The 21,758-nt window shown below is 33.4% G+C and overlaps 3 protein-coding genes across 3 annotated transcripts; 2 read left to right on the top strand and 1 right to left on the bottom strand.

The window, feature by feature from the left end:
• Nucleotides 1-130: 130 nt before the first annotated feature.
• On the top strand, nucleotides 131-18,600 carry LOC123696406. Its single transcript, XM_045642559.1, has 18 exons — nucleotides 131-165; nucleotides 4,575-4,735; nucleotides 4,827-4,958; nucleotides 9,183-9,362; nucleotides 9,530-9,922; nucleotides 10,013-10,742; nucleotides 10,988-11,109; nucleotides 11,386-11,544; nucleotides 11,657-11,835; nucleotides 11,920-12,052; nucleotides 12,137-12,251; nucleotides 14,424-14,498; nucleotides 14,572-14,699; nucleotides 14,778-15,005; nucleotides 15,412-15,616; nucleotides 15,842-15,993; nucleotides 17,190-17,399; nucleotides 17,795-18,600. Exons 1-18 carry the CDS (start codon nucleotides 141-143, stop codon nucleotides 17,972-17,974), a joined length of 3,507 nt encoding a protein of 1,168 aa, XP_045498515.1. The 5' UTR covers nucleotides 131-140; the 3' UTR covers nucleotides 17,975-18,600.
• LOC123695939 (arginine kinase) lies at nucleotides 12,402-13,775 on the top strand (the record flags this gene model as incomplete). The annotated part of the gene is made up of 1 exon (XM_045641877.1): nucleotides 12,402-13,775. A coding segment is annotated over one exon (1,374 nt), but the record flags the coding sequence as incomplete, so codon positions are not given.
• A 15-nt stretch (nucleotides 18,601-18,615) lies between the features above and the next one.
• LOC123696407 (stress response protein NST1-like) lies at nucleotides 18,616-20,874 on the bottom strand. The gene is made up of 4 exons (XM_045642560.1): nucleotides 20,198-20,874; nucleotides 19,689-19,938; nucleotides 19,300-19,446; nucleotides 18,616-18,924 (listed from the first exon to the last, which is right to left on the bottom strand). The coding sequence occupies exons 1-4, from the start codon at nucleotides 20,753-20,755 to the stop codon at nucleotides 18,863-18,865; spliced, it is 1,017 nt and encodes a 338-aa protein (XP_045498516.1). The 5' UTR covers nucleotides 20,756-20,874; the 3' UTR covers nucleotides 18,616-18,862.
• Between the last annotated feature and the right edge of the window lie 884 nt (nucleotides 20,875-21,758).

Raw genomic sequence — 21,758 nt, 5'->3', positions numbered from 1 at the left:
CGGCGGTTTGTCACGATGAGGCGGCGATGGCCGGCCTGCTCGAGCGGGCGGGCGCGAGCCGGGGCGCGCGGGACGCGGCCGGACACACGCTAGCGCACTACCGCGCGGCGCGCACTCTGCTCGCGTTGCCTGTAGCCAACATGCCGTCCCGACCGAACCAGCCCGGTAAATATTACTTTACTTATATTTAAAAAATTAAAATAAGTAATTAGAATAATAATATAGTTGAATACTATTTTATTGTGCTTTTAAGAAACTTTAAGTTCTCATTAAAGTAAATAAAAACATTATTTTTCTTACCTTGTTAGAGCTTTTTTCCACAGTATATTTAAAAAATACTTTTTTTTTATTTACCGATGAGAAATTATCATCTCACACGAAGCCTTTAAAAACTTTATTTTCGGTGCTAATTAAAAATTAGAAATAAATATTTCAGGGAAGTTATCTTTTTTTTATTCATGAGATGAGTCGTACATTTGACAGAACGATGTTTTACAAATTGTGTATTTGATACAACGCACGTAATGCTTGATCATATTTTGTTTAAAAATTGTAAAAAACTTAACAACCTGGCACTTAATGAATTTCTTTAAATTATTGATTATACATCAACGAAGTTAAAATATTGATAAGTTTTAAAAGCTTATTAAGAAAAACTCATTATTGCGTACTTATTTGTTTTGTTTATGTATTATTTTTAATCAGAGATAATTAAAGCTTGATTAACATGAGTAAAAGAGCTTTTTTACAATGTGTCATATGATTAAAATCAATTTTTAACTTACATAATCTGAATCTAGAATAAAATAAATTGTACTTTTAAATAGAATATGACGAAAATAGTTTTATTGCCACTTAGGCAAGTTTCGTGAATTAAGTGACCAATTATGTAAGAACGCTTGATATGCCCGTTTTTATTCGTTCGTATTTCCATAGGAATTTCTTTCTAGATATCGGATATATTTCATTTAGTTAATTTGAAATAACATATTAATTTAGCCAATTAGTATTAGCTACTTACTTGTATTTAATAAAATATGTTGGAATTAAATAATTTTACTTTTACAAGAAATCATACCGTAGATAAGTACCTACTTATGAAAACTTTAGTCACTTTAGTACTACATTATCAGCCCAACTATATAGTGTCGTGAAGGTAATTCAATTTTTAGTAATTGTAAACTGGATTTCAAGTTATAAAACTTTCTTCACAGAAAATCTACTAAGTTATTCTGTTTACATTGGCCATAATGGTCAAAGCATGCATGTAAATTCCACGCTCGTAGCGTTTTGTAGGCATTTCGTAGCAGCCATATAATTATCTTAATACGAGTCATAATTTGTTTGATTTTAATAAAAAGTTAATACTTTGCATTAATAATATATAGTATTCTATAGATAAAATATTTTAAACATAAAAATATAATTTATTTCGTTTCTTTAGTTATTCTTGTTATGGTGAAAATTTGCTTTAAATATAAAGTCGATCTGGGATCAACAATCTTCTCTATTATACTTATACCTGGAATCGTCTTAAGTTCTTTGAAATAACATACCGTTTATTGAACACCATGTACCTATATATGGGTAGAAAAATCTAAATAGAAGCGTTACGTCGCAAGTACATATTTAGCGTGTAGATAAAGGCTTGGCTCTTTAAGGCGGGGCTGAAATATTGCGTGGTCATGAATTATTTATTTTCGTACTAACCTTTCTGGCAAGCCGCACCCGTTAAATAATTTTCACCTTTTCAATGTTATATTACCTATAGTTTTTATAAGCCGTCATCAAACTGTTACCGAAAGTGTGAGACAAGTTTTTAAATTAGCTATTATACAAAATAAAAGCAATAAGTGTTATCTCTTGCACAAATCAGTTCATTTCAGTGTTTCAGTAAGTTCGTATTATGCTAATCTGAAACGATTTCAACCGAGTGTCACGCAAACTTGTTGCTCTTTACGCAATAACTTTTGATTCACCTCTTGATTGAACAGTGAACGCCTTAATAGTTCTGCGAATGTATTTTAATACAATTAATATTACAACATTAGTGCCTTGTTTTTATTATAAAATATATATATTACTTGTTACCGATCTTTAATCTAAAGAACAGTATATAAAATTGTTTTTGTTATATTGTAAGCTACATAGCCCATGACCTATGACGTCATAGGTCTAGGCGCCAAAGAAAAATGAGAAATAGTAGCTAATTATTTCAACAGTATAATTAGTAAGCCAAGAACAATGTATGATACATAGGTATTGTAGGTGAAATGGTATACATCGATATAACGATAAAATCTCAATCAATACTATCAAAGTACCAAGTCGGAATCAGTCAATACAAACTATGTTTTGAGTAGTGAGGGAACATAATGACTATTGACAGCGATGTCCTACATTGGACACATGGTATGAAAGGGCATGTGTAGGCTTCGATCGATGGTAGTTGAGTCATTAAACATTAAACTTGTCTGTCTTTCAACCAGAGGTTTTAAATAGCCTTGATACACGAATTTCAGGTCTTCAAGTACCTACCTAATTTTCATAACAACTACAACGTAATTATTTTTTTCATACAACACTAGAACCTACAAAGTAAAATATTAACCTTTGATGTTTAAAAATGTATTATCCTCCTAAGAGAGTTATTATTATTCATTTAATTCAATAAGTACCTTACTAAAATTGCGTAATGAAACAGATAGGAATCATTTCAGTCAAGATGATCACTCTTTAATATAGAGAAAGAGAGAAACAGTATATAAGTACCTATGTACCTACCAACCTCAAAACTCAAAAGTTTAACATGTGCATTGTAACTTATACATTAACAATATCTAGTTTTGAAGTGGTTTTAAGGTGACGACATTTTCAATTTACTTGTATTTATGTTTAAAATAATTAATATTATACGCGTTACCCACCCACATACCGTGACTAAGTAACCCGCATAAGGCTAACGTTCTTTAGCAACAGTTACTTATATTTATATTTTGATGTTGGGTTAAGCCTACAGCTTATTAGCAAGAAATTTAAATTTAATACAGTATCTTATTTATCATCTTGAAACGACTATTCTATTATCAAACAATGAATAAGAATACATCTTAAGCCTCCAAGATGGAAGGTGGTGTCCTATTTTAGACCGAAAATATGACCGTTCAAATCATGTTTTTATTGTGGCGCATAACGATCAAACCAAGGTCGGCGATTCTTTTCTTATTTCTGTTTTTTCTGCTCATTTTCTAATCCAATTTAAGATTCTATTTTAAAACAATTTAACTATCCTTCCTATCACTGTATCACGATCCATTAACGCACCAGCCAATATTTCCCACGTCTTCTATTGACAGCCGATTAGCCTTGAACTTTTTTATTGATTAGTGTTTCTAGAAAAAATATAACTATGTACTAACATTAAAATGTTTTGCTTTACGTAGAATTACGATGTCATGTACCTAATTAAATTTATTACTTTCATATTTCAAAAAGTTAACAAATTCCTGAAAGGTGGCTTTACATACCAAATAATTTAGTGTTATTCTTGTTTATGTATTTATATCAAACATAGAAGACATGCTTTGTTTTAAATGAGAGAAAAAAACATAAATTCGTGACTAAGTATACTTACGAGAAATATTTTAGACAATCACTTAAATATAGCACTTAGATGTACCATAGGTATGTCAACATAAGCACGCCTATATGACACTATGTTTCCGCCCACATCTTTGTATGTGTATCTTCTCTTCTCTAATATATAAAAATCAATGCCACTTTTCGTTGTAATTCCATAACTCGAGAACGGCTGAACCGATTTCGATAATTCTTTTTTTATTATATTCCTTGAAGTACGAGGATGGTTCTTATGTAGAGAAAACGTTAATATGTACCACGGGCGAAGCCGGGGCGGACCGCTAGTTTATTATATTTCCACCCCAATATTTGCATCCAATTTTGTCTCTTGACAAAAAAACAATGTCTTTTCTGTGAATATTCATCATCATCATCATCATCATCATCAGCCCATATACGTTCCCACTGCTGGGACACGGGCCTCCTATGAGGGTACAGGCCATAATCCACCGCGCTGGCCAAGTGCGGGTTGGCGGATGACACATGTCGTCGAACTTTTTTTTTTTTTTTTTTTAATTCTTCGACATGTCGGTTTCCTCACGATGTTTTCCTTCACCGTTCGAGCAGTGGTGATGTTACAACATGCGCAAATAAATTGAAAAATCAATTTATTTCCTGCGTGCTCGCCTGGTCTCTCTGTGAATATTTGGTGAATATAAATCATAGTATGGCTATGATAGAATATGACATGTAGCCGTGCATACCAATCATTGTCAAGTCAACAAGGAAGGTCCAAGATCAGAAGATGCATTCAAAACGAGTAACAAATTAGAAATTCTTACTATTGATTGAAATAATTATAAAATTGGGTATGAAGTATGAGCTTACATCCGGTCACATTATCACATATAGTTACCAATAATTAAATTATATACCTATTAAATAGGATCACAAATTATACGCTACAGATCTAAAATAATAATAAATTACAACAGGTTTGGTGATAAAGCGGCATAACATTCGAATATGGTGTCACGAATGCGATATGGGGCGCTTACAGCGCGTGGTGTGGGAGGGGCAGGGCTCCAGACTGCTAAGCGAGGTCTCCAGCCAGCCTATTGTAAAGAAATTCTTGGAAGCCGTACCTTACATGATGGTAATCTTAAATATTTTCAGCTAAAAGTTTAATTCACCTTTTTTACCGATTGTAATTGCCCTTATTTGTAACTTATAACATAATTTTTCAGAACACAATTCGAGATATACATAATGCAGTTATTCAAAACAATTTGGAAGGCCTTATTAAACTTACGAATGACCCGGTTCCTCCACAAATTCTATCAAGCAGAGATTCAAATAACATGACTGTATGTCACAAAGTAAGTAATCAAACATAATATGAATCTTTTTGTGCTTCGTTCAGACGATGTAGGTATAGGTACCTAGGTGTAGGTACCTAAAGAAACGAATACGAAAACAAATATGTAAACGTGATGCATAAAAGTTATACTTAAATCTATACATATAATAAAATCGTAGGAAAGTCAAAACTGTACATTGAATATTTTTTTAAAAGAATACCTGGGCCGTGATCTATAATCGATATAGAAGCCAAAAACATAGTTTTTAGAATTTTTGTCTGTTTGTCTGTTTGTCTGTTTGTCTGTTTGTCTGTTTGTCTGTATGTTTGTCCGAGCTAATCTCGAAAAGTACTGCATAGATTTACTTCAAATTTTGCATGAATATTACTAACAGGACGGGTGAGGCTATAGGCTACATATTATTAAGCTATCACCTACGGGGGAGGAGCTGTGAACCTTTATTTTTATTACGTATTCCGTGTATTACGACAGCGTACAATCTAAAGACTCATGTTTAAATGTTAGTTTCGAGTAAGCCATGCTATTATCTAGCTTTACAAAATAAAAACTATGTCATTTACGTAATTTGGGCAGAGAAACAGTTTAATGAATTTAGTAGTATAAAGACAAATTAGAAACAGCGCCATCTATCAAATGTTATAAAAATCAAATCAATTTACACGTTAACTATTGGAAATTAATAATCAAATGACGCATATATAAATGTTGTTTGACAATATCTAGATTGACACTATAAAAAATTATGCCATTTAAGTAACTTGGGAAGAGAAACATAGCTTAAAGAATGTAAGTTGTATAATGTTAATTTTGTAACAGCGCCATCTATGAGATTTCGTAAAAATCAAATCAATTTACATGTTAACACTACTGAACACAATGTTAAAAATTTATAATTTAAATATAATTATGTTATTTATTTATTTAACTCTTTAACCCATATCTTCCGTTCCCTATAAGATATATTTCGTGTAAATAGTAAACTACATTTTTTTTAAAGTGAGTGTAGATGTTTATGTTTTAATATTTTAAGTAAAAATAGACACCATTATCTACAGTTAATCTAATGATTGTGTTCCAAAGAGTATAATAATATATTGTTGTGTTCATTAGTTACAATTTTAAAAATCTTCGTGTTTTATAAATTTACTAGCTTAACGCCCGCGGCTTCGTCCGCTTTGTCTAAAACCTAATAAATTATGTACTAAAACCTTCCTCTTGAATTAGTCTATCTATTAAAAAAACCGCATCAAAATCTGTTGCGAAGTTTTAAAGATTTAAGCATACAAAGGGACATAGGGACACAGAAAGCGACTTTTTTTATACTATGTAGTGATATTTATAAAGCAATTGAATGCCATAAAACAAAAAATATCAAATGCAATCTTCGTGTTTTGTGAATTTTCACCATCATGCGTTCCCACAAAAGGTAAGTTGTTGTTGTTTGTTGGTAAGTTGTTAAATGAAATGAAATGAATGATTCTTTTATTATTTTGAGGTGCATTGGGAACAGAAGCTTTTGATAAAATTTTATTTGTAAGTAGCTTTTTTTATAGATTTACAGTTAACTTTTGATTTTTTTATTTACAGATTCAATGCTAATAAAATTATATCGCCTTTGGAAGACGATTTCTGCTGATATTTTTACTACACCACTTGAAAATTGATGATTTGATGATAAAGACAGTAGCAGCGAGGATTAAGTGGAAATTAGTAATCATCCGCTTCGTCAATTTTTGACTGAAGTTAATGTCCAACGTCCAATGGTTCAATCATTGGAAGTATCTCGTTAAATTTTGGAGGATATTTTTCAGGAAGGAGAGGAGGGGCAGCCAACCACATATCAAACTACTACGTTTTAGTACCGAAAAAAATGTTATTGCCAAATGAAACGTAAATTTTGCACTCACAACTTTACAAGTAATGTTTTAAGTTATCAGATAACCGCAAAGTCAAAATTTTATTTTTATTTTGACTTTGCGGTTATCTGATTATAATATTTATCGTTATGGCTATCGACGTACCGACCGTACTGGGATCAGAGTAGGTACATGATATACAGTTCATCATCCAGGATTGCTTAGAGCATTTTCACACTGAAAAAGATGTTTTCTTTGAATCATAGTTGCTTCATTTATTTATTTTTAATCATTTTACATAATATGTTTTATATTTTATAAATATATCATTTTCATTATTTAAGTAGATAAAATAAATTATGTAACGGTTTTATAAGAAAACACATTATATTTGTTAGGCGACGGTGATTTCTTCCAGGCAAAAGATATTCATCAGCTCAATAAAATTGAACAGTATGTTGTTAGTTATTCTTTAGATTCACAATTGTAATGAGCATTTCCGCATGCAAGTTGTATCGTAGTTTAGATATATCATAGTTTTTACATATTAAAGTTCCAACAAAACCCTCAAATTTTTTAGTAGAGTTGAGCAAGATAATTTGAAAAATGTGCCGTGTTAAGTATTATAGAAAAGGTTAGTACGTTGGTAATTATTATTTCTTCTTCATTTACATGTTGTTAGTAAAAATAAACTTTAACTTACAGTCAAAGTAGTCAAAGTATATTTTAACTAATACTACTTAATATCTATTATACTTATGTTCAGTATTTATCTGTATTATTATTGCTTGACAATTAATATATTTTCATGTCGTATACCAAATTATAAACATAAGTTTAATGTGTAATTAGCTGGATTTATTTTTACACACTCACAGACTTATATTTTATGTTAAAGGATAAAAGAGTGTTAATATGTAGTGTAAATCATAATACATTTTTTCACAATTAAAAACTTTACTTACTCAATATGAAGACCGTTTGACAAATGATAGGGTGCATCATAATAAGATGAACATGAGCATAAGCAATGACTAGAGTAGGGACGCGAATATTACAAAATTTATATGAGACAAGAACGATTAATAAGTTTGTTTAATGAAAGATTAAGAATTGAAACTATTCGGTCTCTGGAAACGTACGAATAGCGAGAGGCCCGTCTTACTGCAGACAGATTTCGTCATAGTCTTAATGTCTTGAGGTAAACAATCTACGAATTCGGTGGTGTGGTCTGACAAATATAAAAGTGGGTTTGCTTATAACCTCACAATTGATTACAGATCATCTTCTGTATAGGCGATATTAGCGTAGTATGTTCTTTTTGTAATGCTTTAAAGTGTAGTAAGGCGAGTCGGCTTTCGTTTGAAGATACACCGGAACCTTTGAAATCACTACTTTTAGAGGAACATACTGTGCAATTAGCGTTTAGCTACTATTATGTATTCTGTGGTGCAATGTAAACTGTTATTAGACAATATTCGCTCTTATAGTAGTGCGTTTCAAATGATCCTTTGGTGCTCAATAATTATCAGAAGATCCGTTCATGCTTACTTTTAAGATACAAGGTCAAGTTTACCATTTGATAGGATCCCTTTTGCCTGAAGGCCAACCTAAGTTTGTTTAAATATATTTTGTATTCGACTACAACGAATAGTGGAATACAAGAAATCAATATTTCTCAAATTTAAAACTGAACTCATTTCACAATTTTAGAACAGGTTAATTCGTATGTATGCAGTTTTAAATCGACATTAGAAGCTTTTCCTCAAGATGGTGATATCGGCACTCAGGAACTCCCTGGACGTGTTATAACGCCCAGGCCACAGTATTACAATTTTTCCTACAGTAGGGCGACGAATCTATTTTCGCATAGCAACGAAGGGGAACTCGCGGGGGGTCAAGTGACGCGGGCCATGTACCACAAACATGCTTAGTTTGTGGTATCGAGCACGAAAGATAGTCATCGTGTTTTTAGTAAAGTTACTATGTAAACTAACGTAATTTAATACTTAGGTACATATTCTATAATGGTGTGCTCAAACTGTTAATCTACATTTAATTTAGATTATTATTTGATACTAAGTAATGTAGAATTTAAACCACATTCATGTTTTCTTCAGATTTTAAGATTTTCTTATCAGAGTGTTCAATTTTAATGTAGTTAAATTTTATAAGAGACAATAGGTAATTAAGAAAATTTTAAAATAAAGTGTCACGTATTTTTTTTAAACGACGAATGACGAAAAACGACCTAATCGCGGACGAAGTCGCGGGCAACAGCTAGTGATTTTATATATAAACATCTATAAAGTATAAACGGCTGCAACGAAAAAATAATTTGCTTGAACTTAATTTATTATTTTAGGCGGCAGGGTTAGGACATGGGGGAATTTTAAAATATCTTATAGAAAGGTATCCTCAAGGTATAAATGAAATAGATAACGACGGCCGAACACCACTACATTATGCGGCAATAGTTAAGGATGATCAGCATACATTTAAAACCCTAAGTAGCTTTGGAGCAGATGAAGGGGCGTTGGATAATGTGCGTAGAAAAATCCATTTATAACCATTTTATAACACTTTTTTAATTAATTTTGTATCACCATAATGCTTTCATTGAACAATGTGATTCATTTAATAATTTAAATTATGTTAGTTGACATGCAATGGAAGAAGGATAACTGTAATGTCAATCATTTCTGTTTTTAGAAAAATAAGACGCCCGCTTACTACATCAACAGACCCCAAGAAATTGACAAGAATCACCTAAAAATTTTGCCTGACGCTCCCAGAACACCGTCTAGTTCATATCCACCTTCATGGGATTGGAAAATATTAAATACTGATTATACATCTGAATTAAATAAAAAACCAAGAAGAAAAAATTTTAAAGCATCAACGGAGAATATTTCATCAAAAACAATATCTAATACAATATCTGAAAGTATAGATAATAACACAAGTGCCATGAAAAATAGTAGTACTCATGAATTGATTAGTAGTTTACCTGAACTAAATGACAGTAATGAAAAGGAACCAATTATTGAAGAAAATCCGAACGACTCAAATGAAATAACGCAAAATAAAGAAACAGATATTCAGGTGAGTAGCACACAATGCATGTTAGTTAAACTTTTTTATTTCTTTGCATTGCTTAAAGGTCATCCGCATGATTTTCTTTTTACGTTCTAGGAAAATATTGAGGAAAAAAACATCTCTAAACTACAAGAGCATAATGAAGACGACAAAAATGATGCTGTTGAGGAAAACCATTCAAAAGATAAGGATAATGTAGAGGAGGAAGAGGAAGCTATTGAATCTGATAACGTTCCAGATAAAGAAATATCTAGTGATCATAATAAAGCATCAGAAAATAACGAAGATTCTGCGAATAATGGAGAAACAGAAGCAAAGACGGAAGTAGATGAAACTGAAAATGACACTGAGTATGATCAGGCACCTGAAAGTGAACAAATTAATGAAAATGTAGACAAAACAACATCCATTGAATCTAAAGAAGAGCCTGAATCTACAACTGAAGATCAAATAAATAAAAATAACTTTGAAGAAAACTTGAACGATACAAATGACAGCGTAGATGATAAAAATTACGATAGTCTGAACCCAGAAGAACAAGTCAATACAAATCAAGATAACGAAGCTACCACAGAAAATCAAATAAATACAAATGATAATGACAACAATGATCAACATGATGTGAATCGAGTAGAAAATAATCATCAGAATTCAGAAACAGGTGATCCTATGAATAATAACTATCATTCAAATACTCATAATACAAACGATGACGCTAATGATTCAAAATCAATTGAATCTAAAGAACACGAAGATAGCGATAAATTAAACGGTGTACAAATACATGATTCTGAAGCAGATGACGCATCGATTGCAGTTAATGAAGGTAATATCAAAGTTGATCACAGCGAAGATGACGATGATGTACAAGTACAGGGTGACACACAAACCGAACACAATGACATACACATTATCGCAAAGGAAACACAAAAAACTGGAAGTGCTGTTAGAAGTGACAGGGTTTCTTCTGGCACATCACATGCAATTTAAGCAAATATTATTTTTAATAAAAATATATAATTATTACTTAGGGTCCCTTACTAGTTCAATATTTTTGTTTTACTCATTAAGGCAACACCAACGGTCGCAATACCCAAGAAAGTCTTATAGAAGGTATTGTGAGTAGTGAAGCTGAAAAAGACTCACAAGATGCAAGTGTAACTTTAAAAGGAAACGGGGATCTTATTACTGTCGTAAGTATTCTTATTGGAGTAATATTAACAGTCTATAGAAAAGGTAACATTGATAATAGATATTTCTCGTGCCGTTTTAAAGAGCATCATTGTAGCACACCAATATATTTTTCACAGACACGATACACCGTTAAAGATAATTTGCTAGCTTATTAGATTATAACATTGTGTTAAATAGAAAGTAGTGCGCGAATGCCTATAATATGTTTTCAATGTTTAACTTCTTTTTATTATATTAAATAATTAAAATTCATCAGCTATATTTTATCCTCCCAGGATAATCAAATAGATCCCGAAGTAACTGAACTAATTAATACGGGCAATATGGAAATGCTGGCGACGTTAGTATTAAATGGCGAAGGATCGAGACTTATTGGCAGATATTCCGATAATTTGGAAATTCAAGCATTTCTGGAAAATGTACCGACTTACATGGTAAGCATAGAATACTTTACAGACCTATTGAATCAAAATTGGTTTGGAGATTTTTTATCTATTTGTGTCTATTTGAGCGCTCACAATTAATAATGTGGTAAAATACTTTTAGCAAAAGATAAACAAAGTGCATTTGGCTGCCAAAAATGGAAATATAAGGGAACTACAAGCGGCGTTAGATAGACGGAAATTTGCAATAGCTCGAGATCCGATATCTGCAAATGGCGCTACGCCTCTTCACGTAGCAACGGTTTATGGAAAAACAAATATTATAAAATATTTAGGGGGACGGTAAATATATTCCGAAGTTTTTTTTTTTTTCATCTTAGTGTTGTTATTTTTTTAAAAGAAGAATGTTGAGATATTTTTCAACAGTTTTCCAGAGACTCTGTCTGCGGTCGATTTTGAAGGTCGAACGGCTTTACACTACGCGGCTGTTTTACCAGACAACGGCCATTATTATAATTTACTCCAACAACTTGGCGCCAATTCTAAGGATTTGGATGATGTAATGAAGAATAATTAACTATTAGAAGAAGTATTAATTTTTATTTCACTTGTTCGTAATCAAATAGAGTCATATTTGTTTCAGAATGGTCAATCTGCTGATGATTACTATAAAAACCCCAATTTGCTACCATTTAATCACCTTTTAACTGATTTCGGTATCGGTGAAGAAGAAATAAAAGAAATGTTTTCTGATAAAGGTAAGTCACAAGTGAAAATTATCACTAAGGATTACAGTCTAAAATTTTGTTTGTTTGTTATATGAGAGTAAATTATAATAAAATTTTCTGTCAATTTGACTTTTTGTTGAATATTCTGTTTAAATGTAAATCATACAAATAATTCTTTATATAGTGCCAGAGGATCGTGTGTCAAGCCGACGATCTTTGGATACCCCGGAGTCACTGGATACATTAGACCGCTGCTATCGTCTCCTTACATCAGCGAAACAAACGCGTACACCTCTTTCAGCATCATCAAATAAAGCTACTCCTCCGTTAGTTCTTGGAAGATTTCTTAAAAAATCTGTGTATGAATTAATTAAACATCGAATCACTAAATTAGACCATGACCTATTCGATGTCATATGGCCCGCTGTTAAAAAAATACCTGAAAATCGTAACATAATTCAAACAGTAGAAGAGGATTTTCCGGGTGGAGTGACAGCGCCTGATTATTATATTTACGATGTCTTTAGTGAATTTTTGACACCACTTTTAAAGGATCTGCATAACATTAACATTTCCTATGAATTGCCATTTCATCCCCCGTCTGATTTTGTTAATAATTCAGTTGTTTCTAATCCGTCGACATCATCGGAGCCTTTGGTTGAATTAAATGTGGATGCAAGTGATGAGTTTGTTCTATCGGGTAATATAGAATGTTCAAGGAATATAGACGGTTTTGAATTACCTCTTAATCTCAAAATCGGTAAACTAGAAGCAATTGAAAGAATTATCACTACAATATTGCTAAATGCTGAATTTAAAAATATAATCGGGCTCCTAAGTCCTGAATCAGACCAAAAAGGAGGCAGCTACTATACACTTAATGAAGTATTAGAAAAACCATCTGAAGTAAGCGCAACTCTAGCATCTTCTGGACTACTGATTCCTCTGTGTGAAAGAGACGAAATCGATGACTTGAGTCGTTTGCACGGAAAACATTGGCCATATGGTCGAGGAGTTTTCATAAGCGACGATAAAACGGTGGCAATATGGATAAATGTTCACGACCACTTAAGGGTAATTATCTCAACACCCCTTGATTCCCCAGGCGAAGTTGGGCTGCCTTTTAGTAGAATTTCTAATATCATGAGGTACCTTCATAGCAAACTTGATTTCGTTTGGCATGAAAGACTCGGCCATCTATCTAGCAGACCTACATTTTTGGGGGCGGGACTTCGTTTTAATCTTATTATTAACTTTCCTGGGTTATCAAAAGATTTGGAGAATATCAAGCACCTTTGTGCAATGAGGGGCCTACAATATCGTGAAACTGTTAGCGAAGATATTGCTAAGGTCAGCAACTATCAAAGTTTAAGTGTAACTGAAATAAATTGCTTTAATGATTTCGCAACTGCGATATCTAATCTTCTTCATCTTGAAAGAGATTTATCTCTTCAGAATTCTGCACATATAGCGACAATGTTGAGTAATATATTCCGAAGAAAAAGAAGCAGTCTGGCGGATTTGAACATACGGGGGCTGGATGAAAAACACTAAAATTTAAATTTGCAATAAATCACTTTTAGTTTCATAAGTTCACTCAATTAGTATTAATTTTCATTACATATAATAATGACGTTGGAAAGGCATAGGTGCCCGGAGAATATTGCATCTAGGAATTAAAGGCTCTATTAACTCTTAGGTCAGTACTGAATATTAAGTATTTCTAGACACATTGTGAGTGGCGTGTTCGTGAACACTTCAGGACGACGTGTTTGCTAAACGATCACGCTTATACACGAAGTAGTTTTATAAACAAAGCTTTTAAAACGCACTCACTGAAGCACCTTTGTCTTTCCAAAACTTAAATGGTGTTGATATTGTAGTTATGTGTGTTTAGAAATAAAATTCGATTATAAGATATTAATTTTAAATGTAGATGTTTTTACAATCGGAAAATTTTCATGAGGAATTTTTTTTTCTAAAAATAAATCGTAATAGCTCTGACTGAAAAGGTTTTTAAAAATAAATCGATGTAGCTATGACCTATAAATAATAAAAAGCTTTGTGTGTTAATAACTTGCCACTTCCGCTATTCGATTTTCCTTTCAGTCGAGGTAGTTAAGCCCCATGTATAAAAATGTGCGACTAATCCAGTGGCGTTGTAATATCGAAGGTCGACACTGAATAATTGATCGCTTTCAGACGCGAGTCACGCAGCGAACGGCCAATTGGACATTCCCATCTTTCACACCGAAGAGGGCAGATACCTCGCTAAGTGTAAGGCATTTTAAAATGGAAAAGTCTAATAAATTTGGAACGAAAGATCTTGACGTGGAAACTGTTATTTCAGCTCTCGGCGATCCTTTGATCAAAGGTCTGACCGAGGTGGCTAACGTGAAACCGAAAGATCCGATCGCGTTCCTCGCATCGTTCCTTCATAATTTCCCTGATCACGAAAAGCCTCGATTAGGTACGGCGGTAAGTGAATATTTAATACTTATATAATTATTCTTGACTATAGGGTGTTTTTAATACTGGTGTGGTGACAAACAACAGGAATCAAACGTGCTGCTAACGAAAGGTCTGCCAGATATTGAGAACGACTATCCACCACCAAACGAGAATGTGTCTCAGTCGAGGATGGACACGAAGCCGCTGAACGCGGTGCGTAGTGCGGCGCGGACCACGACGCGGCCCACGCGGCCCATCGACGTCATCACCGTGGAGCCGCTGCAGGAGCCCAGCCCGGACGCGCCGGAGGCTGCTCTCACTAGCGCGGATAGGGTATGTATGGATAGGGATGGAATATCTCTAGTGGATTATCGTGCAAATGTAAAACTGTCTGAGGCATTACATTACACATTTGTGTAACCAACGCAACGCAACATCACTGACACAGAGACACAGAGTTAACAGACTCAAAATTCAATCTCTAAACAACTTTGTTAATGAATATGTTAAAATATGTGTTAATTAACTTTTTTTTTTACGGACATGTAGGACATAATATTTATCTCTTAATTTTGGCGGGAAATCATCATCATCTTCACTTCCATACACGCGTTAAACACGAATTATTCTTATTAACGTTACGGTTCTAGAAGTTGAAATTTTACGACTCTGCAACTTTTCACGTTTTAACACACATCTAAACATTTTACCACAAGTCTAAATTATCCATTTATTTAAGGACGAACACGGTCAATCGATGCTACACTTCGCAGCAGCTCGACCCCATACAAACAATGCTCTGTTTCAATTACTACAAGAAACAGATGTCAGCATTGGGTACCGGGATGAGTTGTATAGAACGGCAAGAGATATCTCCATACAGGCCAATGTTCTGGAGAACACGGCGGAAATTGATCGCTTTGTCCTTCATTTGGCGGCTAGAGGTCAGTTTCAAGTGTACTTGGAATCCATTAATTTTAAAATGCTTTGGTGTGTAGGGGTTATTAATAGTCAGTTTTAGCTGAAGATAAAAGAATGGCTGAAATGTTCGGGTTGTTTGTAGCGAAAATATAATAAAAAAAACAGCAACATGCTATCTAATACCTAATTCAGTAAATTAATAAAAAATTCTCAATCATAATTAAATAATAAATACCTATTGATTTTAGGCAACAGCGATAAAATAATGGAATTATTATTGCAAGGATATGAGCACATACTAGACGTAGTGGACGAAGATGGCGTACCTATCAACGAAGTTATATCACAGCGGGGAGATAGTGATATGGCCAACTTACTTGGTTCCATTCCTACATTCGAGGTATTTTAATTATATATTCGAGCTAATTTAATTTAGTATTTTCAATCATTTATACCTCCAACTTTAAAACAGAAAATACATATTCTATTTGAGAAAATTCTTCGACAGCAAAAGTTCCTGCTAAACATGACATTTTTAAACTTGTAAGTAAGCTTGTAACGTAAAGTTAAATATTTTTAGAAATTTTTATTGGAAAAAATTGGCTTGAGATATAAAAATTATTGTGTATAAACAGGCCTTTACACTAGCGTAGCTTCAATCCCTCTCTATAACCCCTCACTACCCATTTTAAGTAACTAATACTAGATATCCATTACAAGATATCAACTTTTGTTACTATTTTATCAACTGAATGTTTCACCTTGACCTTATTATTATTGTAATGTCCGACCGGGTGCTACCCTATTATTATGCCACTGACTAGTGACTACACAATATTTTGAATACTTTTCCATTGCTGTGTTTATTTCGAAATGTCCATAAAATAGCAAATTATTTATTGCGTGGGCTACCCCCAACAAAAAATATTTATAGCATTATGGCTCTATAAATTTACGGCCTGTTTTTATGGATGTATCCATAAAACAAATAACCGTTGCATTCTATTAATTAAATATACTTTCCATCTATAAAAAGAATACAACTTTTCTTCCATCCATTAAAGTTAAAGGAATCACGAGACGCGGGGGCGTATCATTAGTCCGCTAGGGCGGGGCAACTTTAGCAAGGGCTCAAAACTCCTCGAAATACTGAGCCTTACTGAGAGATATTCTTGTACAACAAAATAAAGAAATAACATTAAGTAAAATATACATAAATGGCACAATAGGCGTCCTTATGGCCCAAAAAATATTTGTAGCTTAATTTGCTCCTTTGTAAATTTACCGCCATATACTTCTCCCCATACAACCTGCTGAAAAATTGTAAATCCACCTTTAGAATAGTTATATTCTATTATGGGCTGATTTTTCAATCGTTGGTTAAAACTTATTCATCGATTAACGTATTAAACTACCATTTCAAAAATGTATTGTAATTGTCCGTATAATATGTCAGTTTACAAGTGACATTTTAAAATGTTCGTGTAATGCTCTAATGGACGGATAAATTTTAACCAAGGATTGAAAAATCGGCCCTAAATATACTTTCCGCATATAAAAGAATACAGCTATAAACTATTATCCTTCCACGGTCAGGAATCGCGGGAACGTCTCCACGGGGCAGCGAGAAGCGGTGACGTATCGTTAGTCCGGGAGATCCTCTCCCGTGACGGCGGGGCCACTTTAGCAAGGGCACAGAACTCCTTCGGGAGAACATCGTTACATGTAGCTGTACTCGCTCAACATGAGGACGTCGTTTCTTACTTGGCGGAGACGTTTCCCAATCTGCTGAAGACTGGAGATAATGTAAGATATTATAAACGTTGTCGTCATCACAATCACAATAATCATCATCGTCGCCATCACCATTATCACATCCACCATCAACATCATCGTCATCATCGTCAGCCAGCAATACAATATATACTTAAATACAAATGTTAAAATATGGGAAACAGAAATAATTTCATCTTATTTCGAATGTTTTAAAAAACTGGTAAGTCTAATAATAATTGAAGCGGACATAAAAAAATCTATAAAAGAAATACACGGATATCTTGCATTTCAGTTCAGTTCTATTAATAACAATATAAAATAAATTTTCGTTTACTTAAATTATGTTTCCTAATGTTTTTAACCAACCTATAGAATGTTTAGCTACTTTCAAAAACGTTATAAAAATATAATCATCATTTTTTCAGCTGGAAAGAACTCCCTTACACTACGCGATGGGTGTAGATAAAATGGAATCACTCAGCCGCATTCTAACTAGAGCTGGCGCCAAACGTGTCCTCAAAGACCTAAAAGGAAGACAGCCGACATACTATTTCATGAACAAATCCGATATATTACGACTAAAGGAGGAAGAAGAAATGTATTAGAAAATTGCAACAAGTTCTTACATCAATAAATCGTCTTAAAAAATCATAACGAATTAAAATTGAGTCATAATAAGCATAATACATTGTAGCGCTGATATTGTTGTCTACCCTATCATTATGTTCCTTGAAACGAAAAAAATAAAATTACATATATAATACCTCGAAACTGAACATGCTATCTAAGAAAACTACAACCATATTGCCCCCCCTTGTTCATTCAGCTTAAAAACTTTTGCTTATAATATGAGATATTGAAGTTTGAAGTTTTATAAAAACAATATTTTTGTGTTACCACAAATCCTGCAATATATTATTTATTGCTCTGTCATCTATGAAACCACAGGAAAATTGTAAAGCGACCGTCGTATATAGGCTTGTTTTATTTAAAACCGATAAATTAAAAAATATCTAGTAAGTACTTGCACTAAATGTTTGCTTAGATTGTGTTTCAGCTATTACACTGATTTTAACATCGTTACATACTAATGAAAATAAAGTATAATTCGTAAACAAGTATTTCATAAGTAAATCTCAAAATCATAATGTATGTATGAACTGTTTGTGTACTTGAAGGGACCCTGATATGATTGTTAGTTTAGATGTTTAGTGGTATAAGAATTGATTTTAATAAAAAGTTTTTCATCACAAGCTATATTTTTATTTCCTTGAAAGTATTTAAAAGCTAAATAACAGATATCATACAAACAAAATCAAATTAATAATATTTTAACAAATGTATCAAAAAACTGAAAAATTTTATCAAAATACATCGACGATAATTCCTGAATCAGCGATTTTAGAGTATTATTACCATGCGGTCAAAAAACAATTATAACACACGATATTAAGTTAGTTAATGTAAATATTAAAAAAATATATGTATGTATTTCAAATAGTGGATTGCCACGGAACCGGGTTAATATACATCTGTGAAACAGAACCCCGCATACCTGAAAAATTCAATTCATACATTAAAACGTGTGTTTGAACAGCAATAATGATAACCATTGCATAACCTTTATAGATATAAAATCTATAGGTACTAATATTATAAATCTGAAGAGTTTGTTTGTTTGTTTGAACGCGCTAATCTCGGGAACTACAGGTCCGATTTGAAAAATTCTTTCGGTGTTAGAAAGCTCATTTATCGAGGAAGGCTATAGGCTATATATCATCACGCTACGACCAACAGGAGTTCCGCGCGGAGCAGCTAGTTATAAGATAAGATCTTTTATTCTATGTTAATTTCCATGGAGAAAATATTGTTGACACCATTAGCAAGAAGCAATGCTATGTTATAAATTAGCAAGAAGGTAGGTATTTACTAAGTTCTCCCTGGTTCAGAGGCACTGGCAGCGGCTTGTTCTTGCTGGTGCGTAACCAATCGCGGTAAGCTTGTTCGCCTTGCACCCGCCGCCTTTGCTCCTCGATAGCGGCGCGCGCAGCTCGACGCTCGGCGCGAGTTTTCATTGCTTGAAATAATTTAAAAAATCAAATGGCAATAAATAATTCGAAAATTAAATTATTTTTCTAAAAATCCTGGTTTCATTACACTATGGTTTATAATCGCAAATTTGTCTCGATCTATTATAGGAAATGAGGCTTAGAATTTCGATAGGTTACCTACCTACCTAATTTCATGAACGTCTAAGGAAGGCTCAATAAAAACGCATTTTCTAAACTAAAGATTAGAATTAGTATGTTCAAAGTTTACTTTTCATTTCCTCCTCTTTTTTCCGTATCCATTCCGCCAGCTTCTCCTCCCTGTCACGTTGCCGCCTACTGCGCTCCTGTTCAAGCCGCTCTTTTTCACGATATTTACGCATTATTTCTTCAGCTTTTTGCCGCTCAAGCTGAGTGCGTTTCCCTTCTAACCATCGCCGGTAAGACTCCTCGCGTTGCTCCGCCGTTGTTCTGGGCGCTGTTTGGCGCTTTAACTTTTCGATTCGTGCTTTTTCACGCTTCTAAAATATATCAACAAATAGAAATTTCTAAGTACCTATCCATTGAATATGACGCCGTTTAACTAGATACCAAGTATTCAACACCCTTCGAGTTTTTTTTTAAGTATCGATAATAATAGATGTAAATAACAATTACCTACTACCAACTAGTTCATAACAAATTTTATCATAGTAAAATAAAATTTAGGTCCTAAACGATTGATGGCTCTAAATTCCACAACTAAAATAAATATTAAATATTTCAAACATATGTAGGTACCTCTTGTTCTTTTCTTTCCAGCCACTGTTTAAACGCTTCCTGTCTCTTTTTCTCATTTCGCTCACGTTCTTCCTTAGCTGTTGTGGTTGTGGACAGAGATGCGACTGATAGTCGAAAAGTATCAGGACCATCTTCTCGGTACGTCCTATCGTATCGCGGAGACTCCTCTTCTATATCATCCTTATCAATATTTTGTGATAATCTACACGATTTTCTTTTGACGCTGCTTGAAGATGTACTAGACAATCTTCCCGTGAGAAATGGAGTCGAGTTACTTCTATAAGAGCTATGAGGATGAGGAGTGATGTCATCAACGCAAGAAGAGTCAGTCTGTAGTGACGTCAAAGAATGTGAAGCTTCCACAGTCTCAATGTATATGGCAGGATTAATATAACGAGTTTTACTTTTTTTAGAAATAGTGGACTCGGAATCACTGTGATACTGAATATTTTCACCAGCGCCGTTAAATACGTGATTCGAGTTTTTAGGTGTTAGCTCATATCGGGATTTGTTGCGAGCACTATCACCAAAATCACCTTTTTCTATGTCACTCGCCATTTTCAAAAAATTAACATAACAACATAATCAAGTATAAATTAAATCTATTTTAAAATTGCGGGATTTATAAAATTTGATGTCAATCTGGTTCACGTCAACGAAAATAATACTGTTCTATTTATAAAAGATAATGGCCAGCAATAAACATACCTGTGATCACTGTGGTGATGACATTTTATGCTGTATAATAACTGCTGTGATGTTCCTATATAACGGAAAAACAAAATTTGCAAACGTTCGGTAAAGAATTTAACATGATATATATAATATTATTATTCAAACATAAACCCAACTGCAAATTTTCCTATGTTGAAATTACTTTTTGGCGATAATTTTTCCTGTAGGTAGTATCACACTCACAACACCAACCACATAAAAATCCAACACGCCATTTAGGCTTTAGGGCGGCCAAATAAACATACATACATACACTCGAAAACATAAGCCTCCTTTCGCAATCGGTTAAATAAACTTTTTTTCGGTCCTAACAGAATTTATCTATAGGTACATATTATAATAAATCTGTAGAAGGGTCAATTCTGTACATTGAAAATATTGAAAAAATAAATACCAGGGGGTGTTACTGGATCGATACCTAACCCAAATATGTGATTAAAAAATTTTTTGTCTGTCTGTCTGTCTGTCTGTCTGTCTGTATGTGAAGGCATCACGTGAAAACTAGCGGTTCGATTTCGATGAAACTTGGTATAATTATACCTTATTATCCTGGGCGTAAAATAGGATACTTTTTATCCTGGAAAAATATCTAGAAAAAAATTAATCTTCATTTTTCAGTTTTATCCATAGACGTTGTTCCGTAGAACCGCGAACACACGTTGCGTATTATTATAGGCCTAGCCGTATTTGGGAATTGGGTCCAATAGATATTTATAAGATGTTATTGTCAGAGGTACTCAAAATGGAGAAATAAACCATCCACGCGAAGACCGATATCCACGCGGACGGAGTCGCGGGCGGAAGCTAGTCTGTAATAAAACAACAA

The sequence above is a fragment of the Colias croceus genome, chromosome 12 (assembly GCF_905220415.1).
Source record: "Colias croceus chromosome 12, ilColCroc2.1".
Lineage (NCBI taxonomy): Eukaryota > Metazoa > Arthropoda > Insecta > Lepidoptera > Pieridae > Colias > Colias croceus.
Note: the sequence above shows the minus strand (reverse complement) of the source record. Positions and strands in the feature narration are given on the sequence as shown.